The sequence below is a fragment of the Hemitrygon akajei genome, chromosome 9 (assembly GCF_048418815.1).
Source record: "Hemitrygon akajei chromosome 9, sHemAka1.3, whole genome shotgun sequence".
Classification (NCBI taxonomy): Eukaryota; Metazoa; Chordata; class Chondrichthyes; order Myliobatiformes; family Dasyatidae; genus Hemitrygon; species Hemitrygon akajei.
In genome coordinates this window covers 25089286-25110211 of record NC_133132.1, presented here as the reverse complement: position 1 = coordinate 25110211, position 20926 = coordinate 25089286, and the positions used below count along the sequence as shown (strand labels likewise).

Below are 20926 nucleotides of genomic sequence, written 5' to 3'. Positions count from 1 at the left end.
ACACACACACACACACACACACACACACACACACCATCCCAAACATGCTGACCATACAAAGCACACAGCGATCTCAGACATACTGACTGCCCCAAACACTCAGACCGTCCCAAATACAGTGATGACCCCAGACACAACATGGTCTCAAACACAGTGACCCACCCTCAAAAAACATCCCAGACCCACTTACCATCCCAGACTCACTGACCATTCCATTCCAAATAATCATCCCAACAGACCCAAACTCATTGCCTGTTCCAATTCACTGACTGTCCAAAACCTAGAGACCATCACAATCCAGTTGATCATCTCAACATACAGTCCCAGATCATCGCTAGCCCCAAAAGCAGTGACCACCAGAGCCATAACAAATATATGGACCATCACAAATGTCCCAAACACCATGATCATTACAACCACTAGAAACACACTGACCATCACAACCATCAGAATCACACTGACCATCACAAACATCCCAAACATACTGACCATCACAATCATCCCCAATCGACCAAACAGTTGTCCTAAGAGAGAGGTGCCACAGGGGAAGAAGTCTGGACTCACATGCTTGTCTGGAATTGGTTTTGTCAGGAAGGACACGATGAGCACCAGCAGACCGGTGGCAACGAAGAGGATGATGGCGAAGTAGAGATAATGTACACCACAGATGATGACTGGACACGAGGAGGGACTCACACAGCTGCCCGTGCCAATGGCAAACTCAGGGATCATTCGTGCTAAGCCCATAGCGAGGCCAAAAATCAGCCCCCAAAATGCACCCTGAAAAACAGAAAGCTCTTTGATAGAGACACATGATATTGCAGATGCTAGAATGAGGAGCAACAAACAATTTGCTGAGAGTATCAGCAGGTCAAGCAGCATCCGTCATCCATCAGTGTGCTTGCACTTTATTCGTTAATGGAACATAGAACAGTACAGTATACTCTGCTCCAAATTATGCCCCCTTCTATTGTTAATTTCCACCCCTGAATAAAGTCCAGCGATCTACTTGATCTATACCTCTTATCATTTTGTACATCTCTGTTGCTATCTCTCTATTTTCACTACTTTCTCCATATGTTATTTCCCGTTGGAATGTGCCATTTGTCAATGGAGTGTGGGGTCCGAGCCCCGGTTGTGATAGGGGAAGCAGCTTGGAGACTGGGCACCATTGAGATGTGGTCCCTGGGTTCAGTCACTCTCCCTCTCTGGGCGAGGAGAGTTTACCAGGGTTCACAGAATGCGGGCTGCACTGGGAAGATGGAAGAGGACTTGTGATGGGTCTTCTTCTGAACTGCTGCTCACCCCTGACCTTGGGTGCTGTTCGTGTGGAGTTTGCAGGTTCTCTCTGTAACCCCACAGGTTTCTACTGCATGCTCTAGTTTTCTCCCACATCCCAAACATATGCAGGCTGCGAAGCTGATTGGCTACTGTAAACCGCCCCCAAACTTAGGTAGCTAACACAATCTAGGGGGAGATTAACAAATGAGATTGAAGTAGGATTAATGTAAACGTGTGGCTGAGGGTCAGCACAGATGCGATGGGCCAACTGTATTAATATCGCTTCATTACTGTCGCATGTACCAAGATACAGTGAAAAGCTGGCATCCACCTGGCTTCACCTATCACCTTCCAGCTAGCCTCTTTCCCTTCCCCCCACTTGTTTTATTCAGACATGTCTCTCCCCGCCCCCCCACACTTTCTTTCTCAGTCCTGATATAGCCATATAACCATATAACAATTACAGCACGGAAACAGGCCATCTCGGCCCTTCTAGTCTGTGCCAAACGCTTACTCTCACCTAATCCCACTGACCTGCACTCAGTCCATAACCCTCCATCCCTTTCCTGTCCATATACCTATCCAATTTTGCTTTAAATGACAACACCGAACCTGCCTCTACCACTCCTACTGGAAGCTCATTCCACACAGCTACCACTCTCTGAGTAAAGAAATTCCCCCTCATGTTATCCTTAAACTTTTGCCCCCTAACTCTCAACTCATGTCCTCTTGTTTGAATCTCCCCTACTCTCAATGGAAAAAGCCTATCCACGTCAACTCTATCTATCCCCCTCATAATTTTAAATACCTCTATCAAGTCCCTCCTCGACCTACTATGCTTCAAAGAATAAAGACCTAATTTGTTCAACCTTTCACTGTAACTTAGGTGCTGAAACCCAGGTAACATTCTAGTTAATCTCCTCTGTACTCTCTCTATTTTGTTGACATCTTTCCTATAATTCGGTGACCAGAACTGTACACAATACTCCAAATTCAGCCTCACCAATGTCTTGTACAATTTTAACATTATATCCCAACTCCTATACTCAATGCTCTGATTTATGAAGGCCAACATACCAAAAGCTTTCTTCACCACCCTATCCACATGAGATTCCACCTTCAGGGAACTATGCACCATTATTCCTAGATCACTCCATTCTACTGCATTCTTCAGTGCCCTACCATTTACCATGTATGTCCTATTTGGATTATTCCTACTAAAATGTAGCACCAAAATGATGACGGGACTTGGCCTGAAGCATCAACTGTTTACTCTTTTCCGTAGATGTTGCCTGACCTGGTGAGTTCCTTCGGCATTTTATGTGTGTTACAGTGAAAATCTTGTTTTGCACACAGTTCATTGAGATCAAATCATCACAGCGAGAAAAAGGTACAACAATAACCAAGTATAAAAGCTGCAGACCAAGTCCAGTGCAGCTAAACGATAAAGTGCAAGGTCATAACAAGGTAGAATGTGAGGCCAAGAGTCTATTTTATTGTGCAAGATGTCCATTCAAGAGACTGATAACAGTGGAGTAGAAGCTGTCCCTAGCCTGGTGGAGCAAGCCTTCAGGCTTTTGTATCTTCTGCCTGATGGGAGAGGGGAGAAAACAGAATGTCTGGTGTGAGGTGGGTCTTTGAATATGCTGCCTGCTTTACTGAGGCAGCAAGAAGTAGAGACAGAGTTCTTAGAGGGTGACAGATTCCAGAGATGTGCTGAGCTGTGTCCACAACTCTCTGCTGTTTCTTGTGATCATAGAGAGGAGGGAGGGAGAAAACAGAGAACTATCGATCTGTCAGCCTGACATCGGTGGTGGGAAAGAGGCTAGAGTCCATTATTAAGGATGAAATAGTGGCATATCTAGATAGCAGTGATAGGATTGGGCCGAGCCAGCATGGATTTACCAAGGGTAAATCATGCTTGACTAATCTGTTGGAGTTTTTCGAGGATGTAACCAGGAAGTTAGATGGGGGAGATTCAGTGGATGTAGTGTACCTCGATTTTCAGAAGGCATTTGATAAGGTCCCACATGGAAGATTGGTGGGTAAAATCAAAGCTCAGGGCATCTGGGGGGAAGGCATTGACATGGATAGAAAACTGGTTGGCAGATAGAAAGCAAAGGGTAGCGGTGAATGGGTGTTTCTCGGAATGGCAGGTGGTGACTAGTGGGGTGCCACAGGGCTCGGTATTGGGACCACAGCTGTTTACCATTTACGTTAACGATTTGGATGAAGGCATAGAAAATAACATCAGCAGTGTGACATGTGATGAGGATGTTAGGAGAATTCAGGGTGACTTGGATAGGCTGGGTGAGTGGGCAGATACTTGGCAGATGGCGTTTAATGTGAATAAGTGTGAGGTTATCCACTTTTGGAGTAAGAACAGGAAGGCAGATTATTATCTGAACGGTGTAGAGTTGGGTAAGGGAGAAATACAAAGAGATCTCGGAGTCCTTGTTCATCAGTCACTGAAGGTGAATGAGCAAGTGCAGCAGGCAGTGAAGAAGGCTAATGGAATGTTGGCCTTTATTACAAAGGGAATTGAGTACAAGAGCAAGGAAATCCTCTTGCATTTGTACAGAGCCCTGGTGAGACCACACCTGGAGTATTGTGTACAGTTTTGGTCTCCAGGGTTAAGGAAGGACATCCTGGCTGTAGAGGAAGTGCAGCATAGATTCACGAGGTTAATTCCTGGGATGTCTGGACTGTCTTACGCAGAGAGGTTAGAGAGACTGGGCTTGTACACGCTGGAATTAAGGAGATTGAGAGGGGATCTGATTGTAACATATAAGATTATTAAGGGATTGGACAAGATAGAGGCAGGAAATATGTTCCAGATGCTGGGAGAGTCCAGTACCAGAGGGCATAGTTTGAGAATAAGGGGTAGGTCATTTAGGACAGAGTTAAGGAAAAACTTCTTCTCCCAGAGAGTTGTGGGGGTCTGGAATGCACTGCCTCAGAGGATAGTGGAGGCCAATTCTCTGGATGCTTTCAAGAAGGAGCTAGATAGGTATCTTATGGATAGGGAAATCAAGAGATATGGAGACAAGGCAGGAACCGGGTATTGATAGTAATTGATCAGCCATGATCTCAAAATGGTGGTGCAGGCTCGAAGGGCCGAATGGTCTACTTCTGCACCTATTGTCTATTGTCTATTGTCTATTGTGCATCCAAACAGCACACACAAAATTCTTGAGGAACTCAGAAGTCCAGGCAGCATCTGTGGAAAAGAGTACAGTTGAGGTTTCAGGCTGAAACCCATCAGTGGTGCTCTTTTCCACAGACGCTGCTTGGCTTGCTGAGTTCCTCCAGTAGTATGTGTGTTGCCCGGATTTCCAGCTTCCACAGATTTTCTGCTGTTTGTGATTGCATCCAGACAGAATGCTTTCTACGGTAAAACTGGTAAGAATCAACTAGGTCCTGTGGAACTCTTCAGTTTCCTGAGAAAGAAGAAGCATTTAAGAACTTTCTTAGCCATGACATTGATGTATTTGGACCAGAACAGGCTACAGATCATGTATCTTGAAGCCCACACCCCTCCACCTCAACACCATTGATGTTGACAGGTGCATATGCACTGCCCCCTTTTATGAAGTCAATGACCAGCTCTTTGGTTTTGTTGACATTGAGGGGACAACATGCCACTTAGCTCTCTACCTCCTTCCTGTACTCTGACTAATTGATGTTCAAAATGCAGCCTGCTATAGTGGTATCAGTAGTTTAGAGTCAGGCTTACCGGTATGACACAGGTCACACGTGGTTATGCTGATCAGCAGGTCAGAGTGAGGCTTACTGGCATGACACAAGTCACTCATGGGTTATGTTGGTGAGAGGGAAAGTGGGGAACCTCCTGGGCTCCTGTGCTTGAGTGAGCACAATATATATCATGAACAGCTGTAGAGACACTTGGGGACATTCTATCCATAGACAAGGTTTACTTTATGATCTCCCTCACTGATACCAGCTTTTCACTGTCAGGCTTTGCAATGGAAATCTGGGTCTCAGTTTGCTGGGATTGGAACTCTCGTCCTCTGGACTACCAGTGCAAGCACATGTCCAATCCGTAACCACACTCTCTGTTCCTTAAAGTTCTGAGGCAAGGACCATTGTCAGGACCTCAACTGCTCACTTGCAGGTGTGGCTGATAATGTCTGAGCTCTCCCTGGTCTCTGAATGATTTGGAATATCTCACAAGCTCCCACCTTCAACTGATGCACCCAGTGCTGAGGGCAGCAAGAAGCTCCAGGGTTTAGATTCAGTAACAGTGAAGAGCCACGAGCTTTGAAGTAAGAATGGTGAGCCAACCGGAGGTGGTGTTACCAGTGGAAGAGGAATGAAAGTGGGAAGTGTGCAAGAGCCAGACAGAATCTCTGAAGGTTATAAACAGGGACGACGTTATGTGAAGATTTTAAGAACACTCATAAAAATTTCAACATCAGGGCTTTGCCAGACTGGGAAATATTGAAAGCCGGAAACAACAGATGTAGGGAAGAGGGCAAAGTGGAATGTCAGCAGTGAAAATGTAATATTTGATGGATGTAAAAGAGAAATGGTGGTCATTTAAAGGTGAAATTTTGAGGGTGCAGAATCTTTATGTTCCTGTTAGGTTGAAAGGAAAGGAAAGGAAAGGTTAAAAGTTTGAGAGAGCCATGGTTTTCAAGGGATATTGGAAACTTGGTTAGGAAAAAGAGAGATATCTACAATACATATAGGCAGCATGGAGTAAATGAGGTGCTTGAGGAATATAAAGAATGTAAGAAGAATCTTAAGAAAGAAATTAGAAAAGCTAAGATATGAGGTTGCTTTGGCAAGTAAGGTGAAAATAAATCCAAAGGGATTCTACAGTTATATTAATAGCAAAAGGATAGTGAGGGATAAAATTGGTCCATTAGAGAATCAGAGTGGACAGCTATGTGTGGAGCCGAAAGAGATGGAGGAGATTTTGAACAATTTCTTTTCTTTGGTATTCACTAAGGAGAAGGATATTGAATTGTGTTAGGTAAGGGAAACAAGTAGGGAAGTTATGGAAACAATGATGATTAAAGAGGAGGAAATACTGGCGCTTTTAAGGAATATAAAAGTGAATAAATCACTGGGTCCTGACATGATATTCCCTAGGACCTTGAGGGAGGTTAGTGCAGAAATAGCAGGGACTCTGACAGAAATATTTCAAATGTTATTAGAAACAGGGATGGTGCCAGAGGATTGGCGTATTGCTCATGTGGGTCCATTGTTTAAAAAGGGTTCTAAGAGTAAACCTAGCAATTATAGGCCTGTCAGTTTGACATCTGTGGTGGGTAAATTAATGGAAGGTATTCTTAGAGATTATATATATAATTATCTGGATAGACAGAGTCTGATTAGGAACAGTCAATATGGATTTGTGCGTGGAAGGTCATGTTTGACAAATCTTATTGAATTTTTTGAAGAGGTTACGAGAAAAGTTGACGAGGGTAAAGCAGAGGATGTTGTCTATATGGACTACAGTAAGGCCTTTGACAAGGTTCCACATGAAAGGTTAGTTAGGAAGGTTCAATCGTTAGGTATTAATATTGAAGTAGTAAAATGGATTCAACAGTGGCTAGATGGGAGATGCCAGAGAGTAGTGGTGGATAACTGTTTGTCAGGTTGGAGGCCGGTGACTAGTGGTGTGCCTCAGGGATCTGTATTGGGTCCAATGTTGTTTGTCTAATGAGCTTGACTAATCTGTTGGAGTTTTTCGAGGATGTAACCAGAAAGTTAGATGGGGGAGATCCAGTGGATGTAGTGTACCTCGATTTTCAGAAGGCATTTGATAAGGTCCCACATAGGAGATTGGTGGGTAAAATCAAAGCTCAGGGCATCGGGGGGAAGACATTGACATAGATAGAAAACTGGTTGGCAGATAGAAAGCAAAGGGTAGCGGTGAATGGGTGTTTCTCGGAATGGCAGGTGGTGACTAGTGGGGTGCCACAGGGCTCGGTATTGGGACCACAGCTGTTTACAATTTACGTCAATGATTTGGATGAAGGCATTGAAAATAACATCAGCAAATTTGCTGATGATACTAAGCTGGGTGGCAGTGTGACATGTGATGAGGATGTTAGGAGAATTCAGGGTAACTTGGATAGGCTGGGTGAGTGGGCAGATACTTGGCAGATGACGTTCTTGGGAGTAAGAACAGGAAGGCAGATTATTATCTGAATGGTGTAGAGTTAGGTAAGGGAGAAATACAAAGAGATCTCGGAGTCCTTGTTCATCAGTCACTGAAGGTGAATGAGCAAGTGCAGCAGGCAGTGAAGAAGGCTAATGGAATGTTGGCCTTTATTACAAAGGGAATTGAGTACAAGAGCAAAGAAATCCTCTTGCATTTGTACAGAGCCCTGGTGAGACCACACCTGGAGTATTGTGTACAGTTTTGGTCTCCAGGGTTAAGGAAGGACATCCTGGCTGTAGAGGAAGTGCAGCGTAGATTCACGAGGTTAACTCATGGGATGTCTGGACTGTCTTACGCAGAGAGGTTAGAGAGACTGGACTTGTACACGCTGGAATTAAGGAGATTGAGAGGGGATCTGATTGAAACATATAAGATTATTAAGGGATTGGACAAGACAGAGGCAGGAAATATGTTCCAGATGCTGGGAGAGTCCAGTACCAGGGGGCATGGTTTGAGAAGAAGTGGTAGGTCATTTAGGACAGAGTTAAGGAAAAACTTCTTCTCCCAGAGAGTTGTGGGGGTCTGGAATGCAGTGCCTCGGAAGGTAGTGGAGGCCAATTCTCTGGATGCTTTCAAGAAGGAGCTAGATAGGTATCTTATGGATAGGGGAATCAAGGGATATGGGGACAAGGCAGGAACCGGGTATTGATAAGGAATTGATCAGCCATGATCTCAAAATGGCGGTGCAGGCTCAAAGGGCCGAATGGTCTACTTCTGCACCTATTGTCTATTGTCTATTGTCATATACAGTAATGATCTGGATGATGGGGTGGTAAATTGGATTAGTAAGTATGCAGATGATACTAAGGTAGGTGGTGTTGTGGATAATGAAGTAGATTTTCTAAGTTTGCAGAGAGATTTAGGCCAGTTAGAAGAGTGGGCTGAACAATGGCAGATGAAGTTTAATACTGATAAGTGTGAGGTGCTACATTTTGGTAGGAATAATCCAAATAGGACATACATGGTAAATGGTAGGGCATTGAAGAATGCAGTAGAACAGAGTGATCTAGGAATAATGGTGCATAGTTCCCTGAAGGTGGAATCTCATGTGGATAGGGTGGTGAAGAAAGCTTTTGGTATGTTGGTCTTTATAAATCAGAGCATTGAGTATAGGAGTTGGGATGTAATGTTAAAATTGTACAAGGCATTGGTAAGGCCGAATTTGGAGTATTGTGTACAGTTCTGGTCACCGAATTATAGGAAAGATGTCAACAAAATAGAGAGAGTACAGAGAAGATTTTCGAGAATGTTACCTGGGTTTCAGCACCTAAGTTACAGGGAAAGATTGAACAAGTTAAGTCTTTATTCTTTGGAGCATAGAAGGCTGAGGGGGGACTTGATAGAGGTATTTAAAATTATGAGGGGGATAGATATTGACGTGGATAGGCTTTTTCCATTGAGAGTAGGGGAGATTCAAACAAGAGGACATGAGTTGAGAGTTAGAGAGTAAAAGTTTAAGGGTAACATGAGGGGGAATTTTTTTACTCAGAGAGTGGTAGCTGTGTGGAATGAGCTTCCAGTAGAAGTGGTAGAGGCAGGTTCGGTATTGTCATTTAAAGCAAAATTGGATAGGTATGTGGACAGGAAAGGAATGGAGGGTTATGGGCTGAGTGCGGGTCAGTGGAATTAGGTGAGAGTAAGCGTTCAGCACAGACTAGAGGGGCTGAGATGGCCTGTTTCCATGCTGTAATTGTTATATGGTTATGGTTATATGGTTAAAATCTACCTCCACCCTCGAGTTCATGCAGGTGCTTATCTGATGATGGGAAAGCCCCAAATGGTAAGATCCTAGCTTGCATAGCCTCCCAACAGTGTGGCTGTTCACCTGTTAGAGCAAGTAAGTGGAAAGAAAATGAGAAAGGATGGGCACAGAAGTTCAGAAACTTACTTTTTCATTGACGCGCTTGACAAAAATGCCGAGCAAGAAGATCGAGGCTATGGGGGGGCCCAGGTAGCTGGTGATGGACTGAATATAGTCAAAGAGTTTTCCACTCTGTGCAGTCTGTACTATTGGGATCCAAGCAATGCTGATGCCAATCAGGACTAACGTGAAGACCCTGAGAACACAACATTGGAGAGAAATTCAGCATGTTCCCCATTGTCCTTCACCAGTTTGTATAGAGACATAGACAGCTGCTTTGTCAATGGCCATGAGAAACCACAGAGACTTGCGGACACACTTAGCACATCATGGAAACCAGCCTCCCTTCTACGGACTCTGTCTACACTTCTTGCTGCCTCGGGAAAGCAGACAGCATAATTAAAGAACCCACCCACCTCAGAAGTTATCTCTGTTTCTTCCTCTCATTAGGCAGAAGAGAAAAGCTTGAAAATGCATTACTCCAGGCTCAAGGTCAGATTCTGTCTCACTCGATTGAACTGACCACTTGTGCAACGAAGGGGAACTCTTAATCTTACAGTTTACTTTGCTGTGGCCCTTGCTCTTTCTGTCTGCCTGCACTGCACTTTCTCTGTAAATGCAACACTAGATTCTGTATTCCTTTGCACTGCCTCAGTTGTTAGGAGAAGGGAAGCAGTTCAGATAACATGCAAGACAAAATTTTGCACTGTACTACCGTATACCTAACAACAAACCAAACATCATTTTCCAGAAACAATACACACAAGATATAATATAACCATATAACAATTACAGCACAGAAACAGGCCATCTTGGCCCTTCTAGTCCGTGCCGAATGCTTACTCTCACCTAGTCCCACTGACCCGCACTCAGCCCATAACCCTCCATTCCTTTCCCGTCCATATACCTATACAATTTTGCTTTAAATGACAATACCGTACCTGCCTCTACCACTTCTACTGGAAGCTCATTCCACACAGCTACCACTCTCTGAGTAAAGAAATTCCCCCTCATGTTACCCTCTAACTCTCAACTCATGTCCTCTTGTTTGAATCTCCCCTACTCTCAATGGAAAAAGCCTATCCACGTCAACTCTATCTATCCCCCTCATTATTTTAAATACCTCTATCAAGTCCCCCCTCAACCTTATATGCTCCAAAGAATAAAGACCTAACTTGTTCAATCTTTCCCTGTAACTAAGGTGCTGAAACCCAGGTAACATTCTAGAAAATGTTCTCTGTACTCTCTCTATTTTGTTGACATCTTTCCTATAATTCGGTGACCAGAACTGTACACAATACTCCAAATTTGGCCTCACCAATGCCTTGTACAATTTTAACATTACATCCCAACTCCTATACTCAATGCTCAGATTTATAAATGCCAGCATACCAAAAGCTTTCTTCACCACTCTATCCACATGAGATTCCACCTTTAGGGAACTATGCACCATTATTCCTAGATCACTCTGTTCTACTGCATTCTTCAATGCCCTACCATTTACCATGTATATTCTATTTGGATTATTCCTACCAAAATGTAGCACTTCACACTTATCAGCATTAAACTTCATCTGCCATCTTTCAGCCCACTCTTCTAACTGGCCTAAATCTCCTTGCAAGCTTTGAAAACCTACTTCAATATCCACAATGCCATCTATCTTTGTATCATCTGCATACTTACTAATCCAATTTACCACCCCATCATCCAAATCATTAATGTATATGACAAACAACATTGCACCCAGTACAGATTCCTGAGGCACACCACTAGTCACCAGCCTCCAACCTGACAAACAGTTATCCACCACTACTCTCTGGCATCTCTCATCCAGCCACTGTTGAATCCATTTTACTACTTCAATATTAATACCTAACGATTGAACCTTCCTAACTAACCTTCCATGCGGAACCTTGTCAAAGGCCTTACTGAAGTCCATATAGACAACATCCACTGCTTTACCCTCATCAACTTTTCTCGTAACCTCTTCAAAAAATTCAATAAGATTTGTCAAACATGACCTTCTACGCACAAATCCATATTGACTGTTGCTAATCAGACCCTGTCTATCCGGATAATTATATATATAATCTCTAAGAATACCTTCCATTAATTTACCCACCACTGATGTCAAACTGACAGGCCTATAATTGCTAGGTTTACTCTTAGAACCCTTTTTAAACAATAGACCCACATGAGCAATACGCCAATCCTCTGGCACCATCCCCGTTTCTAATAACATTTGAAATATTTCTGTCAGAGTCCCTGCTATTTCTGCACTAACCTCCCTCAAGGTCCTAGGGAATATCATGTCAGGACCCAGTGATTTATCCACTTTTATATTCCTTAAAAGCACCAGTATTTCCTCCTTTTTAATTGTCATAGTTTCCATAGCTTCCCTACTTGTTTCCCTTACCTTACACAATTCAATATCCTTCTCCTTAGTGAATACAGAAGAAAAGAAATTGTTCAAAAAATAAAAGAAATTTTTCAAAAGAAAAGAAATTGTTCAAAATGATTCAAAATTGTTCAAAAGATGCTGGAGGAATAAGAACAGATTGTGTTTCATGCTGAGACCCTGCATTAGGATTGAAAAGGAAAGGGACAGCAGAGTAGGAGAGCAGCACAATCTGCAGGTGAATGGCAAGACAGGTAGGTTGCTGGGGGGGGGGATGACCACCCTTTTCAGAAAATGAGGTTTCCCCACCACTGCTACTAATGAAGCCTTCAACCACATCCCCTCCATTTCCCACACATTTGTCTTCACCCTACTCCCCATCCTGACATAAGAGCTTTAGGGTCTTTCTTGTCCTCACCAAGCATCCAGTACATTATCCCATCATCTCCTACAGGATTCCACCAGCAGGCACTTCTTTCCCTCCCACCCACTCCATGCCTCACTTTCCACAGGGATCACTCTCTTGCCCACTTGCCCCTCCCCACCTCCGTGACTGTGACAAGAGTAATTGCTGCCTCTACATCTCCTCCCTCATCACCATACAACTCTGCCCCAAGCCAGGTGAGGCACTCTTTACCTGCAGATCTATCGGTGTTTATTGTCTCTGGTGATCCCAGATCGGTCTCCTCTATAACAGGAGATCCAGCGTAAATGAAGGGACCATTTTGTGGAGCACATTCACTCCACTCACTCCAACAGCCCGGATCTTCCACGACAAGCCATTTTGATTCCACACTAACATATCTGTCCACATCCTTTACTCCACATTAGATTAGAAGAACAATACCTCATATTCTCTAACCACTCCCTTCTGTTCCCCTTTCCCACTTTGTTTTCCCATACCCCCGGCCCCGTTACCTCCTCCCCCTTACCCTCACAATCTGTCCATCACCTACACATTCCTCCTTCTGGTTCCCCACCTCCTCCCCTTTATACCCCACGGTGTACTGTCCTCTCCTATCAGGGGCAGCACAGTGGCATAGTGGTTACAGTGCTGGTGACCCGGGTTCAGTTCCAGCCGGTGCCTGGATGTAGCTTGTACATTCTTCCTGTGAATGTGTGGGTTTCCTCTGGGTGTTCTGGTTTCCTCTGACAGTCCAAAGACATACTGGTTGGTAGGTTAATTGGACATTGTAAGATGATGAGAGGTATTGATCGTGTGGATAGCCAAAGGCTTTTTCCCAGGGCTGAAATGCCTAGCACAAGGGAGCACAGTTTTAAGGTGCTTTGAAGTAGGTACTGAGGGGATGTCAGGGGTAAGTTTTTCACACAGAGATTGGTGGGTGCGTGGAATTCACTGCCGGCGGTGGTGGTGGAGGTGGATACAATAGGGTCTTTTAAGAGCCTCTTAGATTGGTACATGGAGCTTAGAAACATAGAGGGCTATGCACTTGGGAAATTCCAGGCATTCTCCAGAGTAGGTAGGTAACATGGTTAGCACAACACTGTGGGCCGAAGGGCCTGTAATGTGCTGTTGATTTCTATGTTCTCTGCTTTGTTCTATGTCCCATAATTAGGTGAAGATTAAATTGGGGGACTAATGGCGACATGACTTGAAGGGCCGAAGGGCTTTTTCCATGCTGTATCTCAATGAAAAAAAATAAAATTCCACCATCCCTGCCTATCACCTCCTGGCTTCTCACATTAATATCACTGCCCTCTTTCTTCCTCTCCTCTCATCAGGACTCATCTACTACCTGCCTGTTCATGCTCCTCCCACTCCCCCACCCACCTATTCCTTCTGGCTTCTGCCCTCTTTTGTCAGCATGGACAGGATGGGCCAAAGGGCCACTTATGTGCTGTACTACCCCACAGATCTATGAATTGTGTCTCTTGGGCACTGGCTCTCCCTGCCAGCTTTCACGGGGTTGTCAGTGACCGGCACAGCACTGACATGGGACAAACTAAAGTCAGGCTGTGGAGCCCAGGAGCAGCACATATTCAGGCATGTTCTCCAGCAACCTGGGATTCCTAGCCATGAAGGTCCGCTTAGAGGCTAAAGTGGCAACCTCATCAACAACTGATCAATGTGTGGCTTAGCTACTAAGCCCAGCAGAACAGTACTGACAGGAGAAGAGGCAAAAGCAGGTTACTGGCACCTTAAAACCAGTCACTTTAGGCAGATGTGACTCATCAGCCATGGCTAGGAGCTCATCTAGGAGAAGGAAAACTCTGATCTCAAACCTCAGCAGCTCAGCTGTTGCACTTTATTCTGCATTGTTATTGTTTTACCATGCTTTCCCTCAATTCACTGTGTGATGATCTGATCTGTATGAACAGTGTGTAAGACTAGCTTTTCACTGTATCTCAGTACATGTGACAATGATAAACCAATTCCAATGTGCATGAGGAGAGAAGGGGAGTATTGATTTACAACTACCCACATATGACCATCTCTGCTACATTGCAGGAATCAGTAAACATTTCCTTTCAATACTGCATGACACTTTCTTGATAAGTCTGAGTTGTTATAATCAAGGTCTCAAACAGAGTGGAGAGCATCCTTACCTCCCTGCTAACATCAGTTCCTTCTCTGTGGCTTTGGGCCTGATCTTGGTCCAGATGTCCATGGTGAAGAGTGTACTAGAGCTGTTAAAGATGGACGTCAGCGAGCTCATCAAAGATGCCAGCATCACGGACAACATTAAACCACGCAGACCTAAGAGAGACGCACCAGCTTAGACAGAACTACCTCACCCCACAGCCTATTGACAGACAGGTAAACGTTGCTGCAAATCAGGGTCATGCATATTGGGTGAGCCACAGTGATCCTACAAAGATGAGGCATGGATTACGTTGGTCAGTGTAGAGTTTGACCAACTTGTCTGCTACTTTCTATAGGAACGTGAGGTGAGTTGGAATTACTGAAGGGAATTTCCAGCCAGATTATCACACTCAGAAAAAATACTTTTCCATCAGCATGGAGATATCCAAGGCTCTCATCAGACCAGAAAATCAGTCATAGACTTTAATTCTCACACATTATCTGGTGGGACCCTGAGTGAGGAGTCTGAAGCCTGAGAAGACTCCAGCAACACTGCCCTAATGAGGCTACAGGGCCGCTGGATGGTTCAAAGCCAGGGATTTTCATTGGGCAGGATGGTAGAATTAGAAAACCGAGGGGCGCAGGTGAAGTTAGGAAAGACACACATCCCCAAAACACCATTGCCTTTTTAATCTCCAGTCCTGATGAGAGGTCTTGGCCCGAAACATTGACTGTTTACTCTTTTCCATAGATGCTGCCTAGCCTGCTGAGTTCCTCCAGCATTTTGTGTGTGTGTGTGTGTTGCTTGGATTTCCAGCACCTACAGATTTTCTCTAGTTTATGATAAGTTAGTATGGGGGGGGATGTCAGAGGTAAGTTTCTTTACACAGAGAGTGTTGGGTGCGAGGAAAGCCAAGCCAGAGCCAGTGGTAGAGGCAGATACATTAAAGGCATTTAAGAAACTCTTAGACAGGGGTGTGGATGTTAGAAGAATAGAGGGCTATGTAGGAGGGAAGGGTTAGTTGACCTAGAGAATTTTAAAAGATCGGCTCAGCATTGTGGGCTGAAATGCCTGTACTGTGCTGTAGTGTTCTATGTTCTATACTCTTTCACCTTATTGTCTAACAAGTTGTGGATGTTTTGGAGAACACCAAGCAGGTCATGAATGCAGTTTCCCTCTGTCTTTGTGGATAAGGAACAGGTGGATTTACAAAAAGGTGTGTGATGCGTGTTCACATGGCACCAAAGTTTGAGGTCAAGGTGACAAGTTTAGCTCCAACAAACGATCCCACATCACTTCCACTTCTACCTGTGAAGGTATATACTCACCCTGTGGCATTAACTTCACCACAAGTGTGGGGTAGGCAATGTTGCTGCATCCAACCTCTGTATCACATTTCTGCTTACACACACTGGGTACCACGCAGGCAATGGTATCTGGAAAAGGTAGACAAAGGCACAAACGTCATCTTTCAAAAATTAAAATCACCCTGAGAAGGAATTGTTTAATTGCCTCTCCACAGTCACAGGATATCAAAAGTGCATGGAGAAATACATTGGTTGATGTGTAACCACCAATAAATGTGGGGCACCAGTTAACCAAGCACAGTCTGGTCCACCATGGGCATTCTGAACCGTGGCCGGACCTGTGGGTTGAGGGGCTGTGTTTTGCTCAAATGCTCTTCCCAGGTATAGCAAACTTCATGTTCACTGTACAGGTTGAAGCAATTAGAAGAACTCTGTCATGACTGCACCATAGTAGTGATGACAAGGGCTTCTGCATCCTGGACCTGGAGCAGGTGCCAAGCTCCAGAGGTTACCCATGTTTTAACGTCACAATGAAGGAGGCCATTTTGACCATTGAGTCTATGCCAGTGGTCCATTTCATTGGATTCCTCACTTGTTTTCTGTGTAGACAAGGGGTTCCCAAACTTTTTTTTAATGCCATGGACCAATACCATTAAGGTTGGGGTCCAGGGTTCCCCAGCATGGGAACTAACTCCAGGTGTAGACTATTCTCTTGACACTCTGATCAACTGCCTACAGTTCCCACACTAGGGACAATTTACAGCTACTCAATGTACAACTTACAGATATGCACACCTTTGGGATATTGGAGAGAGCTGGGGCACGATCATAGGGAGCATCTGCAAACACTGTGGTCTGTAGAGGAGGTTGGGATCGAACCTAGATCTCTGGACCTGAAAGCCAACAGCACTAACATCTTTAGCACCTTAATCTCCAAGGTCAGAAGTTAAATCTCCAAAAATAAACTGTTGGAGCAGGATTATGGACAAGTCAATCAGCCAAAGACAGAGGACAGAAGTGCTGCACCATAACGATAGGCAATTCAAATAGCCAATGACAGAGCATGGAGGCAGGGCCATTGATATCCTCATATGGTAATTGGTCCATGCCTGAGTGGCCCTGGAGAGACAGTATGTGTTGTCAACTGGTTTTCTGCAGACCTTCTGGACACAGCAGAGCCTGGAATATTGTCCCTGTACCTACAAAGACCAAGGTAACATGCCTGGACGACTGGCGTCCTGTCGCACTCACCTCAATAATATGCAAATGCTTTGAGAAGCTGGTCAAGGATTACATCTGCAGCTTGCTACCACCCAAAATGGACCCCCTTTAATTTGCCTACCAACACAACCGATCAACAGATGATCAACAGCCACACTTCTGCAAACCTTGACCCCACAGCTGGATACTGGACTTCCTGTCAGGTCGCCAACTGGTTGTAAGAGTGGGCTCCCTCACCTCCAACCCTCTGACTCTCAATACAGGAGCCCTGAGGGCTGTGTACTGAGTCCCCTCCTTTACTCCCTGTATACCCATGACTGTATCACCACCCACAGCTCCAATCTGCTAATCAAATTTGCCGATGACACAACATTGATTGGCCTTATCTCAAACAATAATGAGGTGGCCTACAGGGAAGAAGTTATCACTCTGACACAGCGGTGTCAAGGAAACAACATCTCCCTCAATGTCACAAAAACAAAGGAGCTGGTTGTGGATTACAGGAGGAATGGAGATGGGCTAACCCCTATTGACATCAATGGTTGAGAGGGTAAACAGCTTCAAGTTCCTCGGCATCCACATCACCGAGGACCTCACAAGGTCTGTGCACACTAGCTGTGTGGTGAAAAAGGTACAACAGTGCCTCTTTCACCTCAGAAGGCTGAGGATATTTGCTATGGGCCCCCAAATCTTAAGAACTTTCTACAGGGGCACAATTGAAAGCATCCTGACTGGCTGCATCACTGTCTGGTATGGGAACTGTATCTCCCTGAATCGCGGGACTCTACAGAGAGTGGCACGGACAGCCCAGCGCACCTGTAGTTGTGAACTTCCCATGGTTCAGGACATTTACAAGGACAGGTGTGTAAAAAGGGCCTGTAGGATCATTGGGGACCCAAACTATCCCAACCACAATCTATTCCAACAGCTACCATCCGGGAAGCGATACCTCAGTATAAAAGCCAGGCTTCGGGACAGCTTCTTCCACCAGGCCATCAGACTGATGAACTCACACTGATTTGAGTGTACTCTATATTACATTGACTATTCTGTTTATTATAAATTATTATTAATTACTATGATTGCACATTGCAGATTTAGATGGAGAGGTAACGTAAAGATTTTTACACCTCATGTGTAAAAATGATGTAAGAAATAATGTCAATTCAATTCAATTCACAAATGGCTGTGTTTTAATTTGAGTGTTAGGTAACTATTTGGATGACAGTTATGTTAATGTGCAATTAATAAGACCATAATACATAGGAGCAGAATTAAGCCATTCAGCCATTAAGGCTGCTCCACAATTCCATCTTGGCAGATTTATTATCCTTCGAAACCCCATTCTCCTGCCTTCTCCCCGTAAACTTTGATGCCCTGACTAATCAAGAACCTATTAATCTCTGCTTTAAATATACTCAATGACTTGGCCTCCACAGCCATCCATAGAAAACGCCTCTCCATGCCCACTCTAACTAGGCCTTTCAACATTCAATGAGATTCCTCCTCATTCTTCTAAACTCCAATAAGTGCAGTCCCAGAGCAATCAATTGCTCCTTATACATTAACCCTGTCACTCCCAGAATCATCTTGTGAACCTTCTTTGGAACCATTTCCAATGCCAGCACATCTTTTCTTAGATAATGGGTCTAAAACTGCTCACAATACTCCAAGTGCGGTCTGACCAATGCCTTATAAACCTCAGCATCACATCCTTGCTCTTATATTCTACTTTTTTCAAAATGAATGCTAACATTTTCCTTCCTTACAGCTGGCTCAGTCTGCAAGTTAACCTTTAGGGAATTCAGCACAAGTACTTCCAGATCCTTTTCACCTTTGTTTTTTGAATTTTATCCCCATTTAGAAAATACTCTATGGCTTTATTCCTTCTACCAAGGGGCATGACCATACACTTCCGTACACTGTATTCCATCTACCACTTCTTTGTACATTCTCATCTGTCCAAGTCCTTCTGCAGACTCCCTACTTCCTCAACACATACCTGCCTCTCCACCTATCTTTATACTGTACTATCTGAAAACTTGGCCACAAAACCATCAATTCTGACATCTAAATTGTTGACATAGAATATAATACGAAGTGGTCCCAATACCGACCCTACAGAACACAACCAGTCACAGGCAGTCAACCAGAATAGGCCCCTTGATTGCTTATATTTGCTTCCTGCCGGTCTATCCATGCGAGTATCTTCCCTGTAATACCACGGGGTCTTGTCTAATTATGTACATAAAATATCTCTTTTTAAAAAAGAAAGGTTTCCAAAATTATCATCAGATGATCATTCAATATTAGAAACTCCTATTACGGATGCAGAAATTAAAGGGGTTATTTCCTCTATGAATTCTGGGAAAGCACCAGGTCCAGATGGGTATACAGTAGAATTTTTAAAATGTTTTTCTGCTACTCTTTCTCCTTGGTTATGCAGGGCTTTTGAAGAAGCAATTAGATTGGGCAATCTGCCACAATCTTTTTATAGAGCTTTCATTTCTTTAATACTGAAGAAAGATAAAGACCCTACTGACTGTGCATCCTATAGACCAATATCTTTATTGAATGTAGATTCCAAGATCTTTTCCAAGTTACTGGCATCCAGGCTGGAGAAGATTATTTTGGAAGATCAAACCGGTTTTATTAAAAATCGCTATTCTTTTTTCAATGTTAGGAGATTATTGAATATTGTTTATACTCCTTCACATAGCACTTCAGAATGTGTTATTTCATTAGATGTGGAGAAAGCATTTGATAGAGTTGAATGGCCATACTTATTTTATGTGCTTGAGAAGTTTAATTTTAGTCCGACATTCATTTCCTGGATTAAACTGATATATCATACTCCAGTAGCCTCGGTGCTTACTAACAATCTAAGATCTCCCTTTTTTCGTTTATTTCGGGGTACTAGACAAGGCTGTCCTCTTAGTCCATTATTATTTGATATTGCTTTAGAACCCTTAGCAATTGCTATCAGAGAATCACAGAACATTTTTGGCATTAATCGTGGGACAGATATACATAAGTTATCATTATATGCAGATGATTTATTATTATTTATTTCTGATCCTGAGAAATCCATTCCTGCAGTTTTATCATTGTTGGTTCAATTTAGTGATTTTTCCGGGTATAAATTAAATCTTAATAAGAGTGAATTGTTTCCTTTAAATAGACAGGTTCCAATTTATGGAAATTTACCTTTTAAATTAGTTAATGTCTCTTTTATTTACTTAGGGATTAAAATCACAAAAAACTATAAAGACTTATTTAAGGTTAATTTTTTACCCTTAATTGATCAAATTAAATGTTTGTTTACTAAATGGTCACCACTATCTTTATCTCTGATAGGTCGGATTAATGCTATTAAGGTGGTTATTTTACCTAAGTTTTTATATATATTTCAAGCGGTACCAATTTTTATTCCGAAATCTTTTTTTGCTAATGTTGATTCAAAAATTTCCTCATATATTTGGCAGAATAAAAATCCTGTAAAATATCCTGTAAAATATATTTACAGAAGGCAAAGAAGGAAGGTGGATTGGCATTGCCTAATTTTAGATTTTATTATTGGGCAGTTAATATCCGATATTTGATATGTTGGTTAAAGGATATATCTTTTAGCCCTCATTGGGTGAACTTGGAAATTAAATCTGTACAAGGATTTGCATTGGGTTCTATTTTAGGGACTTCTCTTCCCTTTGCTCTTTCTAAATTGCCGAAACGAATTGACAACCCGATAGTTAAACATATATATGTATATGGTTTCAATTTCGGAAATTTTTTGGGTTGACTCAGTTTGTTTTAAATATTCCTATTGTATCCAATTGCTTTTTTTATCCTTCTATTATAGACCAAGCTTATTCAGCTTGGAAGACTAAAGGATTATTACGATTTTCCGATTTATTTTTGGATAATTGTTTTATGTCTTTTGAGCAATTATCTAATAAATATAATTTGCCTAGATTTCATTTTTTTAGATATTTACAGATTAGGAATTTCTTAAATACTGTACTTCCTACTTTTCCAAATTTTGTGTCTTCAGGTATTTTGGAGAATTTGTTTGAACTAAATCCTTTTCAGAAAGGGCTAATATCAAAATGTTACAAT

The 20926-nt window shown here is 43.1% G+C and overlaps 1 protein-coding gene across 1 annotated transcript in view; it reads right to left on the bottom strand.

The window, feature by feature from the left end:
• The window catches only part of slc5a1 (solute carrier family 5 member 1), a 126786-nt gene that overhangs the window by 11000 nt on the left and 94860 nt on the right, over positions 1 to 20926 (bottom strand). The window contains exons 10-13 of the mRNA XM_073055661.1: positions 15611 to 15718; positions 14305 to 14455; positions 9366 to 9534; positions 565 to 780 (exon numbers count right to left, since the gene is read on the bottom strand). Coding sequence (XP_072911762.1) covers positions 565 to 780; positions 9366 to 9534; positions 14305 to 14455; positions 15611 to 15718 — 644 coding nt within the window. The remainder of the gene's footprint in view (positions 1 to 564; positions 781 to 9365; positions 9535 to 14304; positions 14456 to 15610; positions 15719 to 20926) is intronic.